The sequence below is a fragment of the Desarmillaria tabescens genome, assembly GCF_030435595.1.
Source record: "Desarmillaria tabescens strain CCBAS 213 chromosome Unknown EV420scaffold_199, whole genome shotgun sequence".
NCBI classification, from domain to species: domain Eukaryota; kingdom Fungi; phylum Basidiomycota; class Agaricomycetes; order Agaricales; family Physalacriaceae; genus Desarmillaria; species Desarmillaria tabescens.
Window position 1 is genome coordinate 1 of NW_026848498.1, and position 19980 is coordinate 19980.

The 19980-nt window shown below is 48.3% G+C and overlaps 10 protein-coding genes across 10 annotated transcripts; 5 read left to right on the top strand and 5 right to left on the bottom strand.

Annotated features, from left to right (window-relative positions):
- Positions 1-18: 18 nt before the first annotated feature.
- EV420DRAFT_1654198 (uncharacterized protein) lies at positions 19-1451 on the top strand (the record flags this gene model as incomplete). The annotated part of the gene is made up of 11 exons (XM_060478797.1): positions 19-158; positions 213-351; positions 402-533; positions 587-715; positions 767-804; positions 855-931; positions 984-1063; positions 1121-1135; positions 1184-1240; positions 1293-1390; positions 1439-1451. Coding segments are annotated over 11 exons (918 nt in total), but the record flags the coding sequence as incomplete, so codon positions are not given.
- A 242-nt stretch (positions 1452-1693) lies between these two features.
- Positions 1694-2381, bottom strand: EV420DRAFT_1598017 (uncharacterized protein). Its single transcript, XM_060474988.1, has 2 exons — positions 2000-2381; positions 1694-1953 (listed from the first exon to the last, which is right to left on the bottom strand). Exons 1-2 carry the CDS (start codon positions 2145-2147, stop codon positions 1856-1858), a joined length of 246 nt encoding a protein of 81 aa, XP_060321629.1. The 5' UTR covers positions 2148-2381; the 3' UTR covers positions 1694-1855.
- A 340-nt stretch (positions 2382-2721) lies between these two features.
- EV420DRAFT_1598022 (uncharacterized protein) lies at positions 2722-2993 on the bottom strand (the record flags this gene model as incomplete). The annotated part of the gene is made up of 1 exon (XM_060474989.1): positions 2722-2993. A coding segment is annotated over one exon (272 nt), but the record flags the coding sequence as incomplete, so codon positions are not given.
- Positions 2994-4410: 1417 nt separating this feature from the next.
- On the bottom strand, positions 4411-5894 carry EV420DRAFT_1623854 (translation release factor; the record flags this gene model as incomplete). Its single annotated transcript, XM_060475971.1, has 9 exons — positions 4411-4524; positions 4560-4672; positions 4727-4924; positions 4966-4992; positions 5025-5130; positions 5172-5409; positions 5462-5664; positions 5786-5789; positions 5848-5894. The coding sequence occupies 9 exons, from the start codon at positions 5892-5894 to the stop codon at positions 4411-4413; spliced, it is 1050 nt and encodes a 349-aa protein (XP_060321631.1).
- EV420DRAFT_423857 (uncharacterized protein) lies at positions 5848-7050 on the top strand. Its single transcript, XM_060482043.1, has 4 exons — positions 5848-6112; positions 6169-6355; positions 6410-6720; positions 6979-7050. Exons 1-3 carry the CDS (start codon positions 6085-6087, stop codon positions 6708-6710), a joined length of 516 nt encoding a protein of 171 aa, XP_060321632.1. The 5' UTR covers positions 5848-6084; the 3' UTR covers positions 6711-6720; positions 6979-7050.
- An 894-nt stretch (positions 7051-7944) lies between these two features.
- EV420DRAFT_1282790 (uncharacterized protein) lies at positions 7945-9367 on the top strand (the record flags this gene model as incomplete). The annotated part of the gene is made up of 5 exons (XM_060468307.1): positions 7945-8212; positions 8265-8435; positions 8499-8802; positions 8852-9142; positions 9205-9367. The coding sequence occupies 5 exons, from the start codon at positions 7945-7947 to the stop codon at positions 9365-9367; spliced, it is 1197 nt and encodes a 398-aa protein (XP_060321633.1).
- A 151-nt stretch (positions 9368-9518) lies between these two features.
- On the bottom strand, positions 9519-10230 carry EV420DRAFT_1488803 (uncharacterized protein; the record flags this gene model as incomplete). The annotated part of the gene is made up of 2 exons (XM_060470655.1): positions 9519-9581; positions 9640-10230. The coding sequence occupies 2 exons, from the start codon at positions 10228-10230 to the stop codon at positions 9519-9521; spliced, it is 654 nt and encodes a 217-aa protein (XP_060321634.1).
- A 297-nt stretch (positions 10231-10527) lies between these two features.
- On the top strand, positions 10528-11308 carry EV420DRAFT_1282801 (uncharacterized protein; the record flags this gene model as incomplete). Its single annotated transcript, XM_060468308.1, has 4 exons — positions 10528-10687; positions 10741-10836; positions 10884-11044; positions 11096-11308. The coding sequence occupies 4 exons, from the start codon at positions 10528-10530 to the stop codon at positions 11306-11308; spliced, it is 630 nt and encodes a 209-aa protein (XP_060321635.1).
- Positions 11309-12019: 711 nt separating this feature from the next.
- Positions 12020-14068, bottom strand: EV420DRAFT_1684026 (uncharacterized protein; the record flags this gene model as incomplete). The annotated part of the gene is made up of 11 exons (XM_060479251.1): positions 12020-12461; positions 12511-12567; positions 12616-12630; positions 12688-12773; positions 12827-12903; positions 12954-12991; positions 13043-13171; positions 13225-13335; positions 13445-13583; positions 13636-13847; positions 13901-14068. The coding sequence occupies 11 exons, from the start codon at positions 14066-14068 to the stop codon at positions 12288-12290; spliced, it is 1206 nt and encodes a 401-aa protein (XP_060321636.1). The 3' UTR covers positions 12020-12287.
- A 916-nt stretch (positions 14069-14984) lies between these two features.
- EV420DRAFT_1623857 (peptidase M24, structural domain-containing protein) lies at positions 14985-16611 on the top strand (the record flags this gene model as incomplete). The annotated part of the gene is made up of 6 exons (XM_060475972.1): positions 14985-15046; positions 15285-15657; positions 15679-15869; positions 15929-16047; positions 16094-16488; positions 16546-16611. The coding sequence occupies 6 exons, from the start codon at positions 14985-14987 to the stop codon at positions 16609-16611; spliced, it is 1206 nt and encodes a 401-aa protein (XP_060321637.1).
- Positions 16612-19980: the final 3369 nt, after the last annotated feature.

The following is a 19980-nucleotide window of genomic DNA, read 5'->3' on the forward strand; positions in this document are numbered from 1 at the left end:
CTTTCGATCTTCAAAAAGGTGGATCAGAGCCAGCAGAATACGGGGACCGCCCGTGAAATCGCAAATCTGTGCTTGAAGGCTCATGTCACGTTATCTGAGCATCTGCAGAGCGTAGAAATCACGCCTACGTTATTGGACAGTATTCGACAATTTGAAGCGTATGTCCTTCTCTACCTTACTCAATCATTGCTTTTATATGGGTGTGCTGATAGGGATTTGAACGACTTCCAAAACACTGTGGAAGAGTACGAACAGAAGATGTTAATCGATCAAACCCTCTATTCTAAATCGTACAACGATGAATTGCAACGCCTCGAGAAACGGGTTAACAGTACACTGTCGCTTTTCCAAGTAAGCAGTACGCTCTCCTGACTTGGATGTCCTTTTACTGATTGTTTTAGATCAAGAAGTTACTTTCGCTTGAAGAAACCTCCGCAAAGATTTATGCATACCTACAGCGCATTGAACAGAATACTGTGGTGCTCATGAATCGCTCCGAACCTGCTCCAAAGCCAGAAGAACCACTGGTAGATGTAAGTTAAGCCTTCCTGACAAAAACTGAAAAGGGTGCTCATAAAACCTGTAGATTGTGCGGCGAAGTCATCTCACTCTCTGCAAAGATATTGTTCGTCGTCCAGGGTATAGCTTTCAAAGAGCAGAGATGCATGGAAAGATCGTTACCATCAAAGTGTTCACAGGCTCTGAAGCAAAATCGGTACAAAACCCGTGCCCTCATTCTAGGCTATTGGTACTAAGCCATTGCTAGACGTGGGAAGCGTCAAATGAGTTGGACTTGAAAGTTATGTACGTGCCATTAAGATTCTTCACATTTTGGTTACATAGCTGTTCTGTAGACACCCCAATCTACCCCACCTTATCGGAGTTTCAAGTTCTGATGAGCGGGGGGCGTTGTTCTCGGTGTATGATCTCGGTGATATAATTACCTCCTGCTTGGAGTGAATGCCCAATTTACGAATATACAGATATCAAGTGCCGATTGGAAGATATCATCCTGCCAAGATTGATGATGATGGATTCTGACGATACTTTGCTAAAGAGAATGGTGCGTATAGCGAGACCTGTGATCAGCTGTTTCATGTTCTTATGACTGAAACAACAGTCTGATGAGGTAGAGGTAGGTGATAGCTGCTTGCATTGCTTTTATGCACTTATTTTCAACCAGAGCGCATGCAAGCATTTGAAAGAACAAACTTGTTTGTTTGCTCTGTTTGAAGAAATAGTAAGCATGACAGTATACTTATTGATACTCAGAACTGAATGCCATGATACAGTGCTTTGATATTTTTTATGATACCCGTGACCGATTCGTTGTCTCGCTCCGTCTGGAAGAGTCAAAAGCCTTGGTCTCTCCTGCGGGTGATATCAAAATGTATGAGTGTTTGCTTGGCTTGAAGTACCTGTTGACACGCAAATGCAGGTCATTAGAGTAAATCACATTGGTTTTTGCCTATGCTTGAATTTGTCTACTGACCGACCACTTATCACCACCATTCTGGAATGACATCAACTTGACCACCATGTGCGCGCCAAACGGATGCTATCTCTTCGAGGTCACATTTTGAGTTGTCTGACCTTAATATGGGCGTGTGACGCCAATTAACTTAGCCTCAGTTTGAGGTGTTGGTGTTGGTGTTGGTGTTGGTACCGGCACAAGGTCCCAATCAGGAACAGCCGGGTCCACGACCTTGACATGGCAAGCCATGCGTCGTGGCCATGAAGGCTCGTACCGTTTTGATCGCACGGTTGCGTACGTCTCGCGGAGTAGAGATTCTTCATGGGGTACAATAAAGAACAGGAGTGAAGCGTAATAATTCCTAAAGTACGGACAATTCCTTCAAACAAGACTTCTTGACTTATCCACGTCTTGAACGCCCCGAAAATCACGGGAGACTTCGAGAGATACGGGCCCCATTAGTACCAACGTTGTAAGCACTGGCAGATTTGGCGGCAATGCATGACGAAAACAAAAATGCAAGACGGACTTTGTGTAATATCCACAAGAGAAAGCGAGACAGATATGAGACATACACACAGACCACAAAGAAACGGACGGAGTGCATCGTGACGATACCACAGACTCGGAGTGACAAGATACGGGGAAGGGAAGGGGAAAGGGAAGATAACATTTGGGAAGGATCTCATATTGACTTTGCCTTTTACCAGTGTTGAACATATTATGAGGCAGGCATCAGGCGAACATGACCGACGAAGCACACCATTTCACCGAACGATGTGCCTGTACAGCAGAGCTCAAGCCTTAGCCTATGAAAACCAACGAACGCAGGTGTCGAACAACCAAGCCTACCATTTGCATAACAAACAGAGTGCCTGTAGTGGTGCTCGGGCCTATGACAGCGACACAATGCAGGTGTTGGGCAATGGTGAAGAAACAAGCACACCATTATGACTAGAAAAAGTGTGCCTGCACCAGCGCCCAAGCCTATGAAAACCAGGTATCAGGAAACCGCAAATAATCAAGCCCACCGTTTGGAAGACAAACAGTGTGCCTGTAGCGATGCCTGACCTATGTCAGCGACACAATGCAAGCATCTGGCAACCGCGAGGAGCCAAGCACACCATTTCGACAGGAAACAGCGAGCCTGTAGCAGCGCCAAAGCCTATGAAACCAGGAACATGGTGGCGGTACGCTAGTGGTGGTGGTGGTGGTGGTGGTGGTGTTACCGGCGCCAGGTCCCAATAAGGAACGGCCGGGTCCACAGCCCTGACATGGCGAACCATGCGCTGTGGCTGCGAAGGCTCATACCGTTGTAATCACACTGTTGAGTGCGTCTCGCGGAGTAGAGACTCTTCGCAGGGTACACGATTGAATGAAAAGTGATGGGGATGAGACAGAACGTAGATAACAATGCGCGATCGAGCAACCAGACGTGTACCTTGAAAATCCGGTGCAGTGTATGACTCCTTTGAGAGGCACTGCCGTCGAAAAGGAGGAGTATTATGAAGTGGCTCATGAGGCATGTGCGTCAGTAATGACGATGAAAGAACATGTGAACAAATGAGAAATACGTAACGGGAGAGTGAGACATGGTGCACGGACCATGGGGTGTATGGAAAGTTACAGGTTAGCAGCAATGAGAAGAGATCAAGCACAATGGGAGCGTACGACTCATCCACCAAGAAAGAAAGAACCACAGACTGCAGCGATGCTCGGGCCTTAGCCCATGAAAGCGATGAAACGGGAACCAAGAACAACGAAACAGGCAAGCTCCTTCGAAAAAGAGAGTGCCTGTGTCAACGAAACACTGAGTACCACCAGACTGGTGAGATCCTTCGCAAAGGAGACCACCAGCGGACGTAACAACCGGGAAGCGCAGGCATCAGGCGAACATGACAGACGAAGCACACCATTTCACCGAACAGTGCGCCTGTATAGCAGAGCTCAAGCCTTAGCCTATGGAAACCAACGAACGCAGGTGTCGAACAACCACACACAACCAAGCCTACCATTTGCATAACAAACAGCATGCCTGTAGCGGTGCTCGAGCCTATGACAGCGACACAACGCAGGTGTTGGGCAATGGTGAGGAAACAAGCACACCTTATGGCTAGAAAAAGTGTGCCTGTACCAGCGCCCAAGCCTATGAAAACCACGAAACGCAGGTATCAGGAAACCGCAAATGATCAAGCCCATCGTTTGAATGACAAACAGTGTGCCTGTAGCGATGCCCGACCTATGACAACGACACAACGCAAGCATCTGGCAACTGCGAGGAGCAAAGGACACCATTTCGACAGGAAACAGTGAGCCTGTAGCAGCGCCAAAGTCTATGAAACCAGAAACATAGTGGTAGTGGTGATGGCAAATTCGAGCAGAGTGTCGTCGTAGTTCATGGGATTGGGTATTTCAAATGCTTCCATCACTCTGTAGACTGCGGGGAAAGACATATAGTAGCCACCGATCCTGAAAGGCATACTGGCGGAGGAGAGAGAAGTCGATGACAGGGGCAAAGGGCGGTATCTAGATCCCTGCATTGGGTATGTCCCTGCAAGCAGATAGAGACTCGCGGTGGAAGTCTGCCAAAAGGGCGTGATGGTCATGGTGAAGTGGTGGTGACGGTAAGAGGTCAGTTGCTCTGTCACCATCTCAATCTGCAATTGATCTCAAACTGACATTATCCGTGTCAACAAAACAATCTGTGGAGCCACTGGGAATATTTCGTGCAGACTTTATCCTCAGCTTCTTGCTATCTTTATCATCATAATTCTCTATACTTTCTGCGCCTGCCTTTGAAAATCAGATCAAGTATTTTATTTTACATTATGTCTCAAGCACCATACAGCTATCCTACTAGGTTGCCTCGTTACCACTATCCCCACTGCTCAGCATTCCCCGTTCGTATTTTCCTCTGCTGGACAACTCGCAATGCCTTAAGACATCTGAGCATATGGTGACAAGTCGGCTCGTTGATCTTTCATGAATGGATCTGATGAGTTTGGGGCTCCAGTTTCGATGAAATTGAATCTGCTCTTCTCTGGATCGCTCTATCATATTCCAAGGTGCTATAATAACAACGGACATCAAACAGTGAGAATGGTTCTTCGGATTGTTCCATTTCGAGGCCGGTGCATTTGTCGAGGAATTTGGTACGGCCTTGGTCTTGTTCTTTGTTGGGGTAGATGACGATTTCCTCTGTGGGGTAGTTAGTGGATGAGAAGGAGGGGTAAGTAAAGGAGGGGTGCGTACCTCCAGCGGCATTACGGAGAATGTAACGCGTAATATCAAGGTTCTCCCATACAATCAGAGTCTCGACGGCTCCAAGTTCGAGAGCCTTGAGCATGTCTTTGATACCAAAGCAGTACTTACCCGTATCCTGACTAATCTCATCAAAGTACTTTTGGATGAGCCGTTTCTCCTGCACAAACTTGACGTTCGCAAGAGACTCTGCGGCGAGTTCGATAGCCTAAAGAACCATAATCAGAAACCACGATCCCCCCCACAAATCACCAATCCTACCTGATTAAACTCATCCTCCCACCATAACTAATATCCACAACTTTAGCCCCCAATCTCAAATCGAACATATCACTCTGACCGAGCTCCGTCTTGAAATCCGCGCTTCCTGCTAACACGAGGCCCGTGACGTTGACCTTATCGTTGGTGATGAAATGTTGCACCGCCAGTTCCGCACGTAGTTGTTTCTCTTCTCATCACGAAGACGAGAGAAACGCAACGCGGACTGACCTCCTCGACCGTGCTTCTTGGGGAGGTCGACGGTGAATTTATGGATGACCTCGCGGGTGTTCCCTGCGAGCGTCCCGAAAAGAGTGCCGTTTCCGTCCATGACGATGAACCCGAAGCGAGAATCGGACTTGAGAAGTTCTGAGAGGGCTTCGGTGTGGAATTTATTGTCGTAGAGGTAGAGGGACCTGGAGGTCGGGTGATCAGGATACTTGTTTTTCATTTTATTGGGAGATGTACGTGTCAACAAGCTTGTGAGGCTCAAAATCGAATGAGACCTTCTTTTCCTTGCCTTCGTCTGTTAGAATCGTGCCGACGAAGAACACGAGGCCGTTGGGAGGGACTCGGTTGTAGAGCTTGAGGCGCTGTTGGGTTTTGATGATGGTTGCCAGGACGGAGAGACGATTGACTCGGGATGTGATGTTGGACGCTGTACCGTATCCCTGCGTCAACACGGCAGACGTTCAGGATATTCGATCCTGTGGAGTTGCCGATTAATACCACATTATGGTTACGCTGACGCGAAGACGGACCTTTGGGGGAAGGATCAGGCTGATCATAGACGTTCCTGCTCTGAAGAGTAATTCAGTATCGTAAGAACAAGCAAGCAGGAAGGAAGGACGTACCCTCTAGCAGAATCAAGACTCTTGATCAGTTTCTTGATTTTCAACATCTGAATATTCTGCTCTGCCACATCTTGAGGACATCGTATATGCGTTTTGTTTATGTAGAAACGGAAAACGAATAAAGAGAAGAAATGGGAAATGAGCAAGGCCAGGTGACCGTGATGATGGTAAAAAGGAAGACTGCTTAAAGTGGCCACTTGACCTTGATCACTGTACTGATTCATCACACGGACTCGGATGGCAAACAAGCGCAAGAATGACTCTCGTGAATCCCGTAAAAGCGTGTCAAATTATTGACTGCTGATGACCATACGATTGCAGAACCTGAAACGCATCGCAAGAGGAGACGACTCTCGGCACCAAGACCCTTCCCGATAGTCCCAACGTCCGTATCTGCCACAGGCCCACGCTCAGCACATAAAGAGGGCAAGAACCTCATTTGTATAACACGCAAGACGTCGCTGGGAGCGTATATGCGGCGGTGTAAGGACCTCGCTGTGAAAAATGGGTACGCCGTCTGCGTCTCCTTCCTTCCTTTCTTGTATGCTTAAAGAACTCGCAGATACAAAACTCTCCATCTCAGCGCAATGGGTGCAGCGATCCCCCACCTCCTCAAGCTAGCCCTAGCTCTGCCTCCGATTCTACCGTTCGAGGTCCGGGCGGAGTATACTACTGGGACGGTGGAAGTGCATGACGAGGTAGACGGGGGAGAGGAGGATGGAGATATCACGTACGAGACGAGGGGAAAGTCGACGTTGAGGGTGGTGATGACGTTCGATAGCAATCCAGCTCCGAAGACCAAGGATAATGTAGTGTTTGCGGAGCCGGAACAAGGAGTGGAGGATGTTGTGGAGGCTGTATAACGTGCTTATGGTGAGTTTCGTGCTGTTCGCTTTGGTTGGGTCACTGGACGGTTTCATAGTTGTATATTTGAGTGTAACATCACGTATATTTGCCGCTAAAGCTAGGGCAAATCAACGTTAATGGTGGTGTGATCACGTTAATCTCGACAGTAACCCGGCTGCAAAGACACGCGGAGCCGGAAAAAAGAGGAGAATATTACCATCGGAGAGCTCGTATAATTCGTACTGTCAACGTCTGTCAAGTCACTGATACATATTAATTCTATAGGTCTAAATCCATTTACCATTGCCAAAGCCAGACTGAACGGAACTGCAAGTGGAGGAGTAACTCACCAATCCTAGGACCTCGGGTATGAACATCTGATAATACACGCGTTTATTCCGGCATGCACTAGCCTTGAAATGAAAATCACCATTCCTAATGCCTGTCGGAGAGGGAAACGGGAACGTAAAGATGACGGGTTCGTATTCTTACAGTCGACCACCCCTGCAGATGCGGCTCCCCCATAGGGTGGATAGATCATTTGCATTAGCACTTAGCCTGCGAACAAACGGTAAGGGAAAGAACGAACAAATGAACGATCCCGGACCGTCCGGCCCTGGCACTAAACTCAACACTCCTACCAACTCCTAGTGCAAACAATTAAGCAGGTGTGTCTTCTTACGTCGACGAAGTAATCCACGACTCACCTCCAGAAACACAAGAAGTCGAACCCACCGCCACCTTCTCCCAAGGCCCTCTACAACGCATCGTGCTCACATCGGCTCCCCGTACCTTCCCTCACGATATTCGGACCAAGCCTACGGTTACGTTTACCGGAAACATATACGTACCAGACATTCGGAGACATTGATCCCCCCATATTCCCATTTACCCCCATATTTAATCCTCCGCCCACGATTTTAGTCTCTCAAATTTCTCCAACAGGGCACTTCTTTGTCCTCGTGCGGGCCCTTAGATCTTAACCCCGGTACCGAACAGCGTCAAGTTCACCTCACCTCTAAATTCGCAAGACCCACCCCTGGCGTGTGAGAAGGCGGGTATCGCATTCCCATTATACAAGGCACACCTTCCAAAGGCCAATTTATCCAATCCTTAATTATCCCACCCTGCAGGTCGGGTATACATCGCGTCAAGAACCCCTCGTCTTGGTCCCTGAGGTTTTTCTCATCCGTGTTCCTTATTTATAGGGCGCGTCAAGTGAACGGACGGACAGACAGGCAAGGAAGAGTTATGGGTATTTCAATCACCGACGACTCAAACTCGAAGCAACCTGACATCTCGTACCACCCCGACAAGGCCAAGTATCATGCGCGTACGGCGCGTCGTCTGGCTGAAGATCCCTCTCTTCCGGAGGTTGCCCTCCCTGAGGGTTTCCCTCCTCGCGTGGAAGGGCCTATCGTCTGGGAGGGCAAAGACTGGACGAGCGAGGACCAGTGGGTGTACCAGCTTCGTGACGCCGAGCTGGAGGAGATCGACCGGGCACTCCAGTATTTCAAAGGTCCCCCCTCTCTCCTTTATTTTCGAATTATATCTAACCGAATTTTTACTAGGCACGGGAAAACCACTAGGCTACATAAGCAGAGAGACGTTCCCCCTTCCTACCTTAAGCCCCACCCTGAAGGACCTCGCTCGCGAGCTCTATTCTGGCCGGGGATTCTTCGTCTTACGAACCATCCCAATCGAGCAGTACACCAAAACAGAATTGGCGATCCTCTACGCTGGTACGCTCTTCTCATTTCATTTCCCAGTGTGGATCCATCTCGACTCACATTCACCCCCAACAGGTATATCCTCACACGTCGGCTCCGCCCGAGGAAAACAAGACTCCACCGGGTCCGTCCTCGCGCACATCAAAGACCTCACCGTCAGCCACGCCCACGAGCAAGGCGGGATCGGGAACTCGGCATACACGACGGACAAACAGGTCTTCCACACCGATGTCGGGGACCTCATTGCCTTGCTGGCTATCCAGTCTGCTGCTGAGGGCGGCGTGTCGAGGATCAGCAGCGCAGGGAAGGTGTACAATGATATCGCAGCGACGCGCCCTGATATTATCCGTACGCTCGCGGAGCCCTGGCCTCTGGATAGGTGTGTTTGACGAGTCTTTTACGTCTGGGTTATACGCTCATGTTCATAGCTTTGGTGGATCTCCAGGGTACACGACGCGTCCGCTCCTCTTCTACAACGAGGAAGACGGACACGTCATAATTCAGTACTCCCGACGACATTTCACGGGGTACGGGTTGCAGAAACGAAGTCTGCATATACCACCCATCTCCGAGGCTCAGGCGGAAGCACTCGATGCGCTGCATTTCGCCGCTGAGAAGCATTCCTTGGGGTTGAATTTCCAAAAGGGCGATATTCAATATATTAACAGTCTGGGCTTGTTGCATTCCCGGGATGCGTTCCGGGATGACGAGGAGCATACGTGAGTGTTGATGTAAATGGTTTCTTGCGGGGGTTTCTGATGATATTATTATGATGGGATAGACGACACCTGATCCGGCTGTGGCTTCGCAATGACGAGCTCGCTTGGAAGACGCCAGGGCCTCTGCAACATATATGGAAGAGATTGTACTCTGTTTCTCCTGACGATCAGAGATTTCCGGTTGAGCCTGAAATCAGGAGGAAGGAGAACGGCGCGACGAAGTGAACGAGCTCTTAAAGTTATTTCTACCTGTAAGGCTTTTGGCCGGCGAATACGACGTAAATTGTAGCCTGGCAGGCCGTTTGATATATACGTGTACGTTGAAGCAATGAGAAAAATAATGTGACTTGAATCAACTGTGAAAAAGAACATATGATCAAGTTCGCAACCAAGCAGTCTTTGCGATCTTTTTAAGCCTCTTCTGCTCCTTGAAACGATCCTACATAACCATTAGCCCAGCACCTCCAAAAAAAAAAAACACAAAACCTAGGACTCACCAAATCCTTCTTACTTGGTCTCTTCCTCTTCTTCCCTTCCTCCTCTTGTTGCTGCTGCTGTTGATCCCTCTGGGCCTCCCACGCCCCCACATCAAAATAAAACTCACTCATCCGCTTCGCTCTTTCATACTCGGACATATGGCTCGGATCACGGGCGTCGTTGGCTGTGAAGCGGCCAGTGCGCGCGTTGAACTTTGCCGTGGCGGTGTAGGCACCGACGCTCCCACTGGGTCCGGCAGAGAGGGAAGGGTCGAGGTAGGCGAGGGAAGGGTCGATACCTGCTGCTAGAGCAGCATCGTAGGATGAGGAAGATGAGGAAGACGCTGCCGTTTCAGGCTGGGGTTCAGGCTGAGGCATCAAAGGGTTTTCCCATGTCGTCTGGCCCGTGACGGTGTTGTAAAAGTAATACGTGTTGTGCTGGGGTGAAAAGATAGCTTGCCAGTCGCCGTTGGTAGGCGCCGCCGCCGTCGCCGCCGGGGTCGGTTCTGCTGACTGGTCTTCAGAACTTGTGGGCTCAGGGACTTTTCCGGGGGTAGATTTTGATGTTTCGGGCTGCTCTGAGTCTGGGGGAGGCAGGGTAGGCGAAGCCATGGTGGCAGAAACCGAGAGGAGTTGTTGACAAATTGAGAGGAAACTTCGGCCCGGTATTTGCGGCAGATTCCGAGGGGTGCGTTTCTTGCATTCGCCCGTATTCAAGAAAGTACTTGAATCTCCTCACTCAGTCACATTTTGCACTGTGCAGGCGTGAGCACTTGTATATATGGATACAGTCCGGTCTTATTCGTTCCGATGATTTCCCCAGCAGCAGAGTAGCTATGGAGACGCTGCTTCTGGGTTCGCGTATCATACTTCGTCAGTGCCTTCGCACCCTCAGTATGCTGTCCTAGTATGTACTGCACCAGGTTATCCACTATCGCGCAGATAGTACCGGTAGAATCAATCATTTTCAACGTAGCAATACAGATCGAAATTGGTAGCGATTTACCCGTGATTCGTCGGTATTCATCTTCGTTGCAGAAGATGGTCTTCATCGGAGACGACAAACAGCGTATGTTTATAGTCTCTTTCCAAAACTTGCCATCATCTCAGCAGAACTTGTAGTGCTGCCCTATGGTCACAGTGACATCTCAGAGTTGGAAAGTGTCTTTGAAAAGCAGCACCTTTGGCGGAAAATACACTTTCTTGACACCAGTGTGAGTGAAATCCCTTGCTCATGCATGCTACGTGTGCTCATACGGTCACAGATCGCATGCCTATGCCAATCGGGGATTTTATATCCGAACATGTCTACAATAAAAAACACAAGACTATCCGTAACATATCGTCGAAGACCTGTTGCCGTTTTGTCAACATACCGAAAGGACGGGAACATCAAAGCAGGATTGTAAGTATTCCCTCTAGCCATGTATCGTCTCGACTCATTCACGCTTGGGTTCAGGACGAAAAGGAACCCTAGGCAGTGGTCAAGGTTGCGAAGATCTTGCAGGAGCGCAACAAGTCGTTCCGAGTAATAACACCATATGACACGCAAAGATCTACCATCGAAAAATCACTAAAGGAATATCCGGCTGCGGAACTTCCTCCTCTAAGTCACACAGCACACAGGAAGGGCAACTGTACAACACGGCAGATGCTGAGATTGGTACGTACGCGTGTAATCTCTGGATAGTTGACTCCCAGAGTACAAGGCGCTCGATAAGCGCAGCGATCCCTCACTGTCTCCTCCGAGTCAAGTTGGCGCTGGCTCTGCCATTCCAGTCGTTTGAAATATGGGCGGAGATGATGCGACTGGGACGATACTGGGTAGAGGGTGAAGATATCACGTATGAGACAAGCGACAGATAGATGCGATGAGGCTCGAAGGCAAAGACAAAGAGTGATGTAGTATTTGTGGCCCAGCCGGTACAAGACGAGGATGTTGGGGAGGTGATTGACTTGCTTGTAAGCTTCGCGCAGTGCGATTTAACTTGAGTTACTGAACTGATCCACATATATTTTTGACATGGAATTTTTAATATGCGCGCAACTCGAGCCATAGGTACGAGTATGAGTTCCTTTTGTGGACGCGACGTTGGGTGCTGATATGTGTGTGCACAGGGGGGAAGAGGCTGAAGAAGATTGAAGCCGAGAACTTGAAATGATACCGCAGTTGTACAGTGTTTTTATCGTCGTTCTGGAATTGCTCACCAGACGCATAACCAAAAATTCCGGTCGAGGCTGACGGATGTTTGGCGCTGTGCCTCAGTACCCAGTACTGGACACAACATGGTATATGCGCGTCATCAGCAAGAATGTCTAGTATTGAAAGTTGTCATATACTAGTCTACTACGAAAAGCCTAGGCCTGGGCTTTTGGCTTACGATCCGAAAACAAGTCTTGATTCCTGAATCACTGCATTGTAAGGTAAGTCGGTATGAATGCTATATGTCTGTGAGATCTCACATACGTCCGTGTCATAACCACTGGTCGTCTGCCAAACAAGTCCCCGCAGGTTTAAGCTCACGTCCATATGAAACGAAAAATTAGTGGACGTTGTGCTTTCACCCACGTACCTATCGTCTAAGTGGTTGGTCAGTGGACAAATTCAAGCATAGACAAACCGATATGATTTACTCTAACGACCTGCATTCGCACTGTCAACAAGCAGTTCAATCCAAGCAAACAGGAGTACCAACCTCAGCGTTATGGCGGGTGTCGCCCATCACAAACTCAAGTATTTCGATATCGTCCGCAGGAGAGACCAAGGCGGTTGGGGAGCTGGCCGCTTCTGGAGGGAGTGAGACGACGAATCGTCCGTGGGCATCATAAAGAAGATCACAGTCCTGTATCATGGCATTCAGTTATGAGTATCAAGGATACTGTCGTGCTTACTACTTCGCCAAACGGAGCAAACAGACAAATTTGTTCGCACAAATGAGTCCATCCGCTCTGGGTGAAAATGAGTACATAAAAACGATACAAACAGCTGTCGCCTACGTCTATATCCTTAAACTGTTGATTCAGTTGTAAGAACGTGGAACAGCTGATCACAGGTGTCGCTATACATACCATTTTGTCGAGCAAAGGATAGAGAATGATATCGGAATCAATCATTGACCATGACTGAATGACATCGTGAATATCGTCCTTGATATCTGTATATTCTGTAAATTAGGCATTCACTCCAAGCACGAGGTAATTATATCACCGAGATTGTACACCGAGAACAGGGCCCCCCGCTCATCAGAACTTGAAACCCCGATAAGGTGAGCTACGTTGGGATGCCTACAGAACAGCTATGTAACCAACACGTGCAGAATATTAATACCACGTACATAACTTTCAAGTCCATCAAATTTGACGCTTCCCAGGTCTAGCAATGGCTTAGCACCAACAGCCTAGAATGAGAACATGGGTATCGTACCGATTTCGCTTTACAGCCTGTGAACACTTTGATGGTAACGATCTTTCCATCCATTTCTGCTCTTTGAATGCTATACCCTGGACCATGAAAGATCTCTTCGCAGAGAGTGAGCTGACTTCTCCGCACAATCTAAAGGTTTCATGAGCACCCCTTCCAGTTTTTGTCAGGAAGGCTTAAATTACATCTACCAGTGGTTCTTCGGGTTTCGGAGCAGGTTCAGAGCGGTTCATAAGCAGCAATTTCACGATGTGCTGTAGGGATGCATTATTCTCTACAGTATTCTGTTCGATGTGCTGTAAGGATGTTGAATCTTTGCGCAGGTTTCATCAAGTGAAAGTAACTTCTTGATCTAAAACAATCGGTAAAACGACATCCGAATCAGGAGAGTGCTGTACTGCTTACTTGGAAAAGCGACAGGGTACTGTTAACCCATTTTTCGAGACGTTGCAATTCATCGCTGTATGATTTAGAATAAAGAATTTGATCCATCGACATCTTTCGTTCGTACTCTTCGACAGTGTTTTCAACGTCATGTAAATCCCTATCAGCATACTCAGATAAAAGATGACTGAGCAAGGTAAAGAAGGACATACGCTTCAAATTGTCGAATACCGTCCAATAGTGTAGACGTGATTTCCACGCTCTGCAGATGCTCAGATAACGTGACATGAGCCTTCAAGCACAGATTTCCAATTTCATGGGCGGTCCCCGTATTCTGCTGGCTCTGATCTACCTTTTTCAAGATCGAAAGGACAATATCCGTTGTTGGTCCAAGGGCAGGTACCGGGATTAACCCAGAAGCCGCCTAGATGACCATCAGCAACAACAATCACCTGCTGAAATCTGGTGACCACGTACCTTTAGACATTCCAGAGGCATTGTAAGAGTCTCAATGCCCCTCTTCTTGACAAAGGGAATAGCCTTTTTTGCCGTGTTCTTAACCAAGGTAAAAATCTTCGCCATCGAGTCGCCGTTCGTGTATCCTGAGGAGATGGTAATGGTTGTGGAAAGAGATGCTGTAGACATCAAAAACAGCTTGCTTTGCCTTTCCCACATCTTTGGCAGAAGGATCAGAGCACATCTAAATATACGCCGTCACTAGTAGTGATTGATGTCACGCAATTATGACCACGTACCATGCAAAGTATGGCCTTGCAATCTACGGGAAGCTTCCCTAAAATTTAAGTTGTCAACTCCACTTATACTCTGGAAGACACGAAAGAGAACTGACTCGAAGATAGGTGTGAGCATTGCGCTATCGTTCCGCACAATGTAAAAGCACAAGGCATACACTGCCGACTTTGCCTCTCTTAGAGTTCAAGCGATGGTCATTTACGTAGGGAGCGTATTGGAATTGGAGAAAGAAGTATATTCTGTCATACAACGTAGGAACAGAGGAGATTCGAGGTCAGAATGCGATGGTAGTGTCAGAAATGTGAGGTAATTAGTGAATATGTATGAGTTGAAGCCGTGAAATCGAACCGTTAATATCCTCGGGCCTCGATATACAACCCTGGCGAGTTCTGAGAATGAATAGCCTGTCTAGAGAACGTCTCGAAGAATGCCTCGCTCCCACCATTTAGGTACAGATCCTTATGCACGTCGAAGCCAATGCGATGTCCAAGATTGTGTGTAATAGGTTTGGATGACGTTTGCCTTGTGATCACCTCGTCGTGAGCTACGTGCAACGGACAGCCAAGCATAACGAAAAATAGCCGTCCTCAACGCTGTATGCGTAGGTTTTCGACTGCGTATCCTGGTTTTCGGGTGCAGAGGTGAATGTTTCCAGTTGCTTTGGGGGAGGCGAGGTGGGGGAAGCCATGGTGGAAGAAAGCAAGAAGACTTGCTGACAGATCACAATTGAATGTATCTGCTTCATTAAACGCTGGCGCGATGCTGCGAGAGTGAATGCGGGTCGAGTAATTACTAATAATGTGAAAGGATGGCGTGGCAGTCGCCGTTGGTAGACGCCGCCGCTAAGGTTGGTTTGGCCGACCGAGTTTTGTGGGTTCCGCTAATTTTTCTGGAGTAGCAGTGGACGTTTCGGGCTACTCTGAGTCTGGGGGAGCGGGGTTGGCGAAGCCATGGTATTCAAGGGCAAAAAGAGGAATTGACAAATTGAGACTTCGGGCCGGGATTTGCGGCATATCCTGGCAGGTGCTTCGGGCCGGTACTTGACTTGGCGTTCCATAGCATCTGAAAGCAAGGTCGAAGCGTCGCCGCCGCCCCAGGCTAAACGAAGGGGATGGTACCTGCTCTGTCTTGCGTTGGTGGCAGCGTGCTTGATAGTTTACCCTTACCCATCGCGTCTGCCTAGCAAAGTGGTCAGCAAGACGTCTTCTCACTGCTCACACCTCGGCCCACTCTCCGCCTCCGAGTTCCACACCCGCTTGTCTACCCTCGGCAAGACTCTCACCGCTCTCAACGCCTCTGCATACATCGCTGAGCCCGGTGCAAGCGCTCTGTACTACGCCAACATCTCGACTCCGCACTGGCACCTCTCCGAGAGACCTCTACTGCTTATCGCGGATGCCTCTGCCCGGGTGACGGTTCTTACGCCAAAGTTCAAAAGCACGCGTGCTCTGTTACTTTCTATCTTGTCTGATGTGATGTGGGTGGAATGAGCAGAGGATGAGGTTCCGTATTCGCAGCTACTTGACATCAAAGGGACCGTGTTTGTAGATGGAAGTATTCGTCATTTCATCGTTGATGGCCTACGAACGGCGTTCCCAAAGGCTACTGTGATTGCTGCACCCACAAAGATCAGACAACTTCGAGAACGCAAGTCGGAGGGAGAGCTAGCATTGCTTAAGCGTGCCAACGAGGTGTGCGTGTCTTGATTACATATACTGGAGATGCTAATACACCCATAGGCGACTCTTCCAGCCATCAAACACACAAACAAATGCACATCGGCATGCGCGAGTCCGACGCCCGAAACCTCATCGCACGCGCCCTCGCCGACGCCGGATTAAAAGACGGTGGATGCCTTACCTTATTTGGAGGTACGCACCCATCCTTTCCTGACTTAATCCATCTCACCGCGCTCAGAAAACGCCGCCCTCCCCCACGGAAGCGGCACAGATCGCCGTCTCCGCCCCGAAGACTTTGCTTTATTCGACTGCACCGCCTCCTTGCACGGCTACTGGAGCGACGTCACACGTACACTCGCCCTCCCCGCCTCCACCATCCCCAAAACTCATCTCCAAATATGGAACATTGTCCACTCGGCCCAGAATATCGCGTTTGGAACTGCCCATGCAGGTGTAGTCGCCAAGCGCGTCGACGAGGCGACGAGGTTCTTTCTCGATCTTGCGGGGTACGCAAAGAACTTCACGCACCGCCTTGGACATGGGATTGGCTTGGAGGTCCATGAGGACCCTAACTTGAATGGGGGGAATGAGGTCATCCTACAGACAGGGCATACTTTCTCTGACGAGCCGAGAGTGTAGATCGAGGGCAAGGTCGGCGTGCGCCTCGAAGATTGCTTTTACATTGCGCAGAACGGCAGTGCAATGTACCTCACAGCGGGAGTGGGAGGACCTGCTTCATCGCCTTGGAAGCCCTAGGGTGGTATAACTAGAAGGTGAACGACGATTTATTCGTCCACTGAACGACTTATGTATTCATACGGGCCCTTGAGTTTGGTTTACGAGACTATTCCCAGCCAGGTATTACTGGACGTCTAATGCTTAAGAGGACTAACTTATGCGATACCAGTTGGCGTACTCGAGTGTGCATGCGATATCGTCTTGGAGGTCCCAGCAAAGAAACGGGAAACTACTCTACCGCAATAGATATTTGAAGTTATTGCAACTTATCAATCAATCAACCGTAGCGGTTAGACAAGTTCTGGGTTCGGGTTGCATAGCAAACTGGAAGTTGGGTCGAAGGAAAGGGCGTGCGCAAGGGAGCTCGACGAACGCAGTAACTTGAATTCAATTCGGGGCCGGTCCAACCTGTATGATGATTTTCGCTGGAGAATGTTGACGAGAACGGGATCCATGTCATCTACATTCGAACGCTTCGATATGGGCCTTAAGAAATACCCGTCATCCAGTTCATCCCCCATGTCGTCTTTGTCAGCGCCTTGGACTCCGAGTCCGAAATGAATGGGAGGTATTCATGACGGTTCACTCTTGACTGCCGGCCGCTGAGATTGTACAGCAGAAGAACTCGTTGAAATATGCGAAGTGTTCCGTTTCTAAATGGGAGACAGAGTAACAGAGGAAGGTCAGAATATTACCAAAAATACGCTCATTTACAGCTGTTCCGGAAAATAATGAGAATCACGCGAGAACAACGTGCGCCCAAATTTGACGTATTTACTACATTTGGTAAATAAATATTGGCCCTTCTCCTCAACGTACACCTTGGCTTGATGTTCGCATCCTCTGTCAAGTTGTTTTTCAGAAGTCAGCGACCATTTCAAAGTGGTCAATAATGAATTTGGCCTGTTTTAGTCGATGGATGAGTGACTGAGTCTCGGGATAACTCTGATAACCCTTAGGTACGCGCTTGCTTCGGCAATTATCAGAACATATAGACACTCTTGTAGACCTTGCCATTGCCTGAATATATGCTGTCAAACTCTGGGACCTCTCATCAGTAAACAGGAAGTATGACAGATGCCGAGGTGGCTCCGCTGTGTTGCCGGAAGCTACAGGATATATCCCTTCCCATCTGAACAGAGACAATGATTAGATGTTATATCATTATAGTATTTGTTGTAAATTTTCAAGAAAGGACCTCAGAGGCCTAACATGAGCGAGTTATACAGGTGTACGTTGAGGAGAAGGGCCAATATTTATTTATCAAATGTAGTAAATACGTCAAATTTGGGCGCACGTTGTTCTCACGTGATTCTCATTATTTTCCGGAACAGCTGTAATAGGATGTAACAGAGAAGCAACAGTATATTGCCAGGGCTAACGGTATAGCTCGACTTCCTGGGTGTGGGGGGACACCTATCTGATGGCCAGTTATCGGCGCTTTACAGGTCTCTTTCCATTTCGAACCATCCCGCCACGATTGTATCTCCATCTTTCACAAGATTTGCATAGTGCCCGTAGAAGATTATCATCAGTGGAGTAAGATTTGAATAATAACTCTTCAACTTTTTCTTCGTAACGAAGATAAATGTGCCGACGGTAGATTGAACATTGGACAAAAGGGATGTCGTTGTCGTGGTGATGAGTGGTTCCAGTTGTGGGCAAAGTACGCTTCCCACAATCAACACAGATTTCCTCAAGACATGGCTTTGCGTGCAATGCTGTTATCCAAGATGGCATGTGTAAGAGTTAACTCCTCTCATTGATATCCATTGCATTGGTGGCACGGTGTAAGCTCATCGGCAGCATGGAATCGACGAACAGGCTGGTGAAAGTAGGTATTACAGTATACGAATAAGCCGCATTGCTGTGAGATCTTAGCCGCTGCCTGCCAAAAAAGCTCTCGCCGAGGTTGCATCTAACGCTTGGCATGGAGACACTGCAGAAGATGTGTCCTCAAACACCTGTGTAATGGATCCTCCATTGGATATGATGCGTTCCGATTTATCGTCTAAATGCTTGGTCAGTGGATAGATTCGAGTATCGACACCCATTTACCATAACGGATGTGTTTAACGCTATGAAAGATCTAGAGTCTCCCTATTAACAGACAGTCCGAGTCGAACAAAATGGTGTGTGCACTGGCACCAGAGTAATTGACGATGGAATTATGATGCCTAGTATTGATGTTAGCTGAAGCCCACTGCTACAGGCCTAGTAGGACTTATATCAGATGTATTGTTGTGTCTCTTGAGACACGCTCCACATGGACGATGCAAGTAGGCAATAGACACTTAACATAAGATTTGGACCTTGTATTGAAATCATTCTGCAGCATGATGTGCAGTACATAGCCTTCGTTCACACAAATGTTAGGTGAATGACTGACCTGAGGTCTAAATAGGACGGGGAAACATTCGCACGGTGCCCCACCCGACAAATATAGTTTTGGCCGGCTTGTCGTATTCATAAAGAATATCGTGCGAGTATGTATACCCAAATCGGTCATCATCCAGCACAAAACACTGATATGACAATTAAGCCAAGGATGAAGAAATCTATCTGCAGACTCACCTGAAACTCTATAAAAGCCGCTGGGCTATCGTCCCTTTTTCCTAGTTTGGGCGAGGCAGATGGCATAAGGAACTCAAGGCTCAGAGTCAGCAGACCCCCCCATCGTCAATCCGCGGCGACATCTTTGTAGAGCTCTGCAGCGTTCGAGGAATGTGGACAAAGTGATAACTAAAACTGATGTCAGAAAATGCACGGAGATATGCAGCATACCCAGCTGATTGGTGCTCAATGCCGGGTGTTAGTAGGTAACATGTTTGAGGATTGAGCTAAAGTTTTCTCATGGTAAGTTCAACCCTGCTTGCATCTGAATTCCTGGATCGAGGCTATACCGTCCATTTTGTGCACAAATGCCCTGTAGCATCAGGGGACGGGCTTGTGCACAAATCCCTGTAACTACAGGGAGCAGGATTTGTACACAGCTCAGGGAATGGCCTGTAGCACAAGTGCTCAGCTCATGCACAGCCACATTAGAGTTGTCACGCTCGGATTTCCCATGCTTTGCTACGCCCTACGCTCCGCCCCTCCTGCTCGTCATTGCCCGCTTCGCACTCTATTTTTTCCCTTTTGTATTGAGGCTGTATTGTTCATTTAATACAATTTATCCCAGTAACTACAGGGGAACCGAAAGTACAATTTTCCCGGTAACTACTGGAGCTGTCAAAATACAATTTATAGGGCCCTGTCAAATTGTATTTACATTTGATGTATTCTCAGCAAAATATATTTTGGACTTACTTTCGGCCGTTGTATGCCCATTGTGTGCCGCCTTGACTCCCATTGGCCACCTGATAGATGTGCTTTGACTTTTCCTTT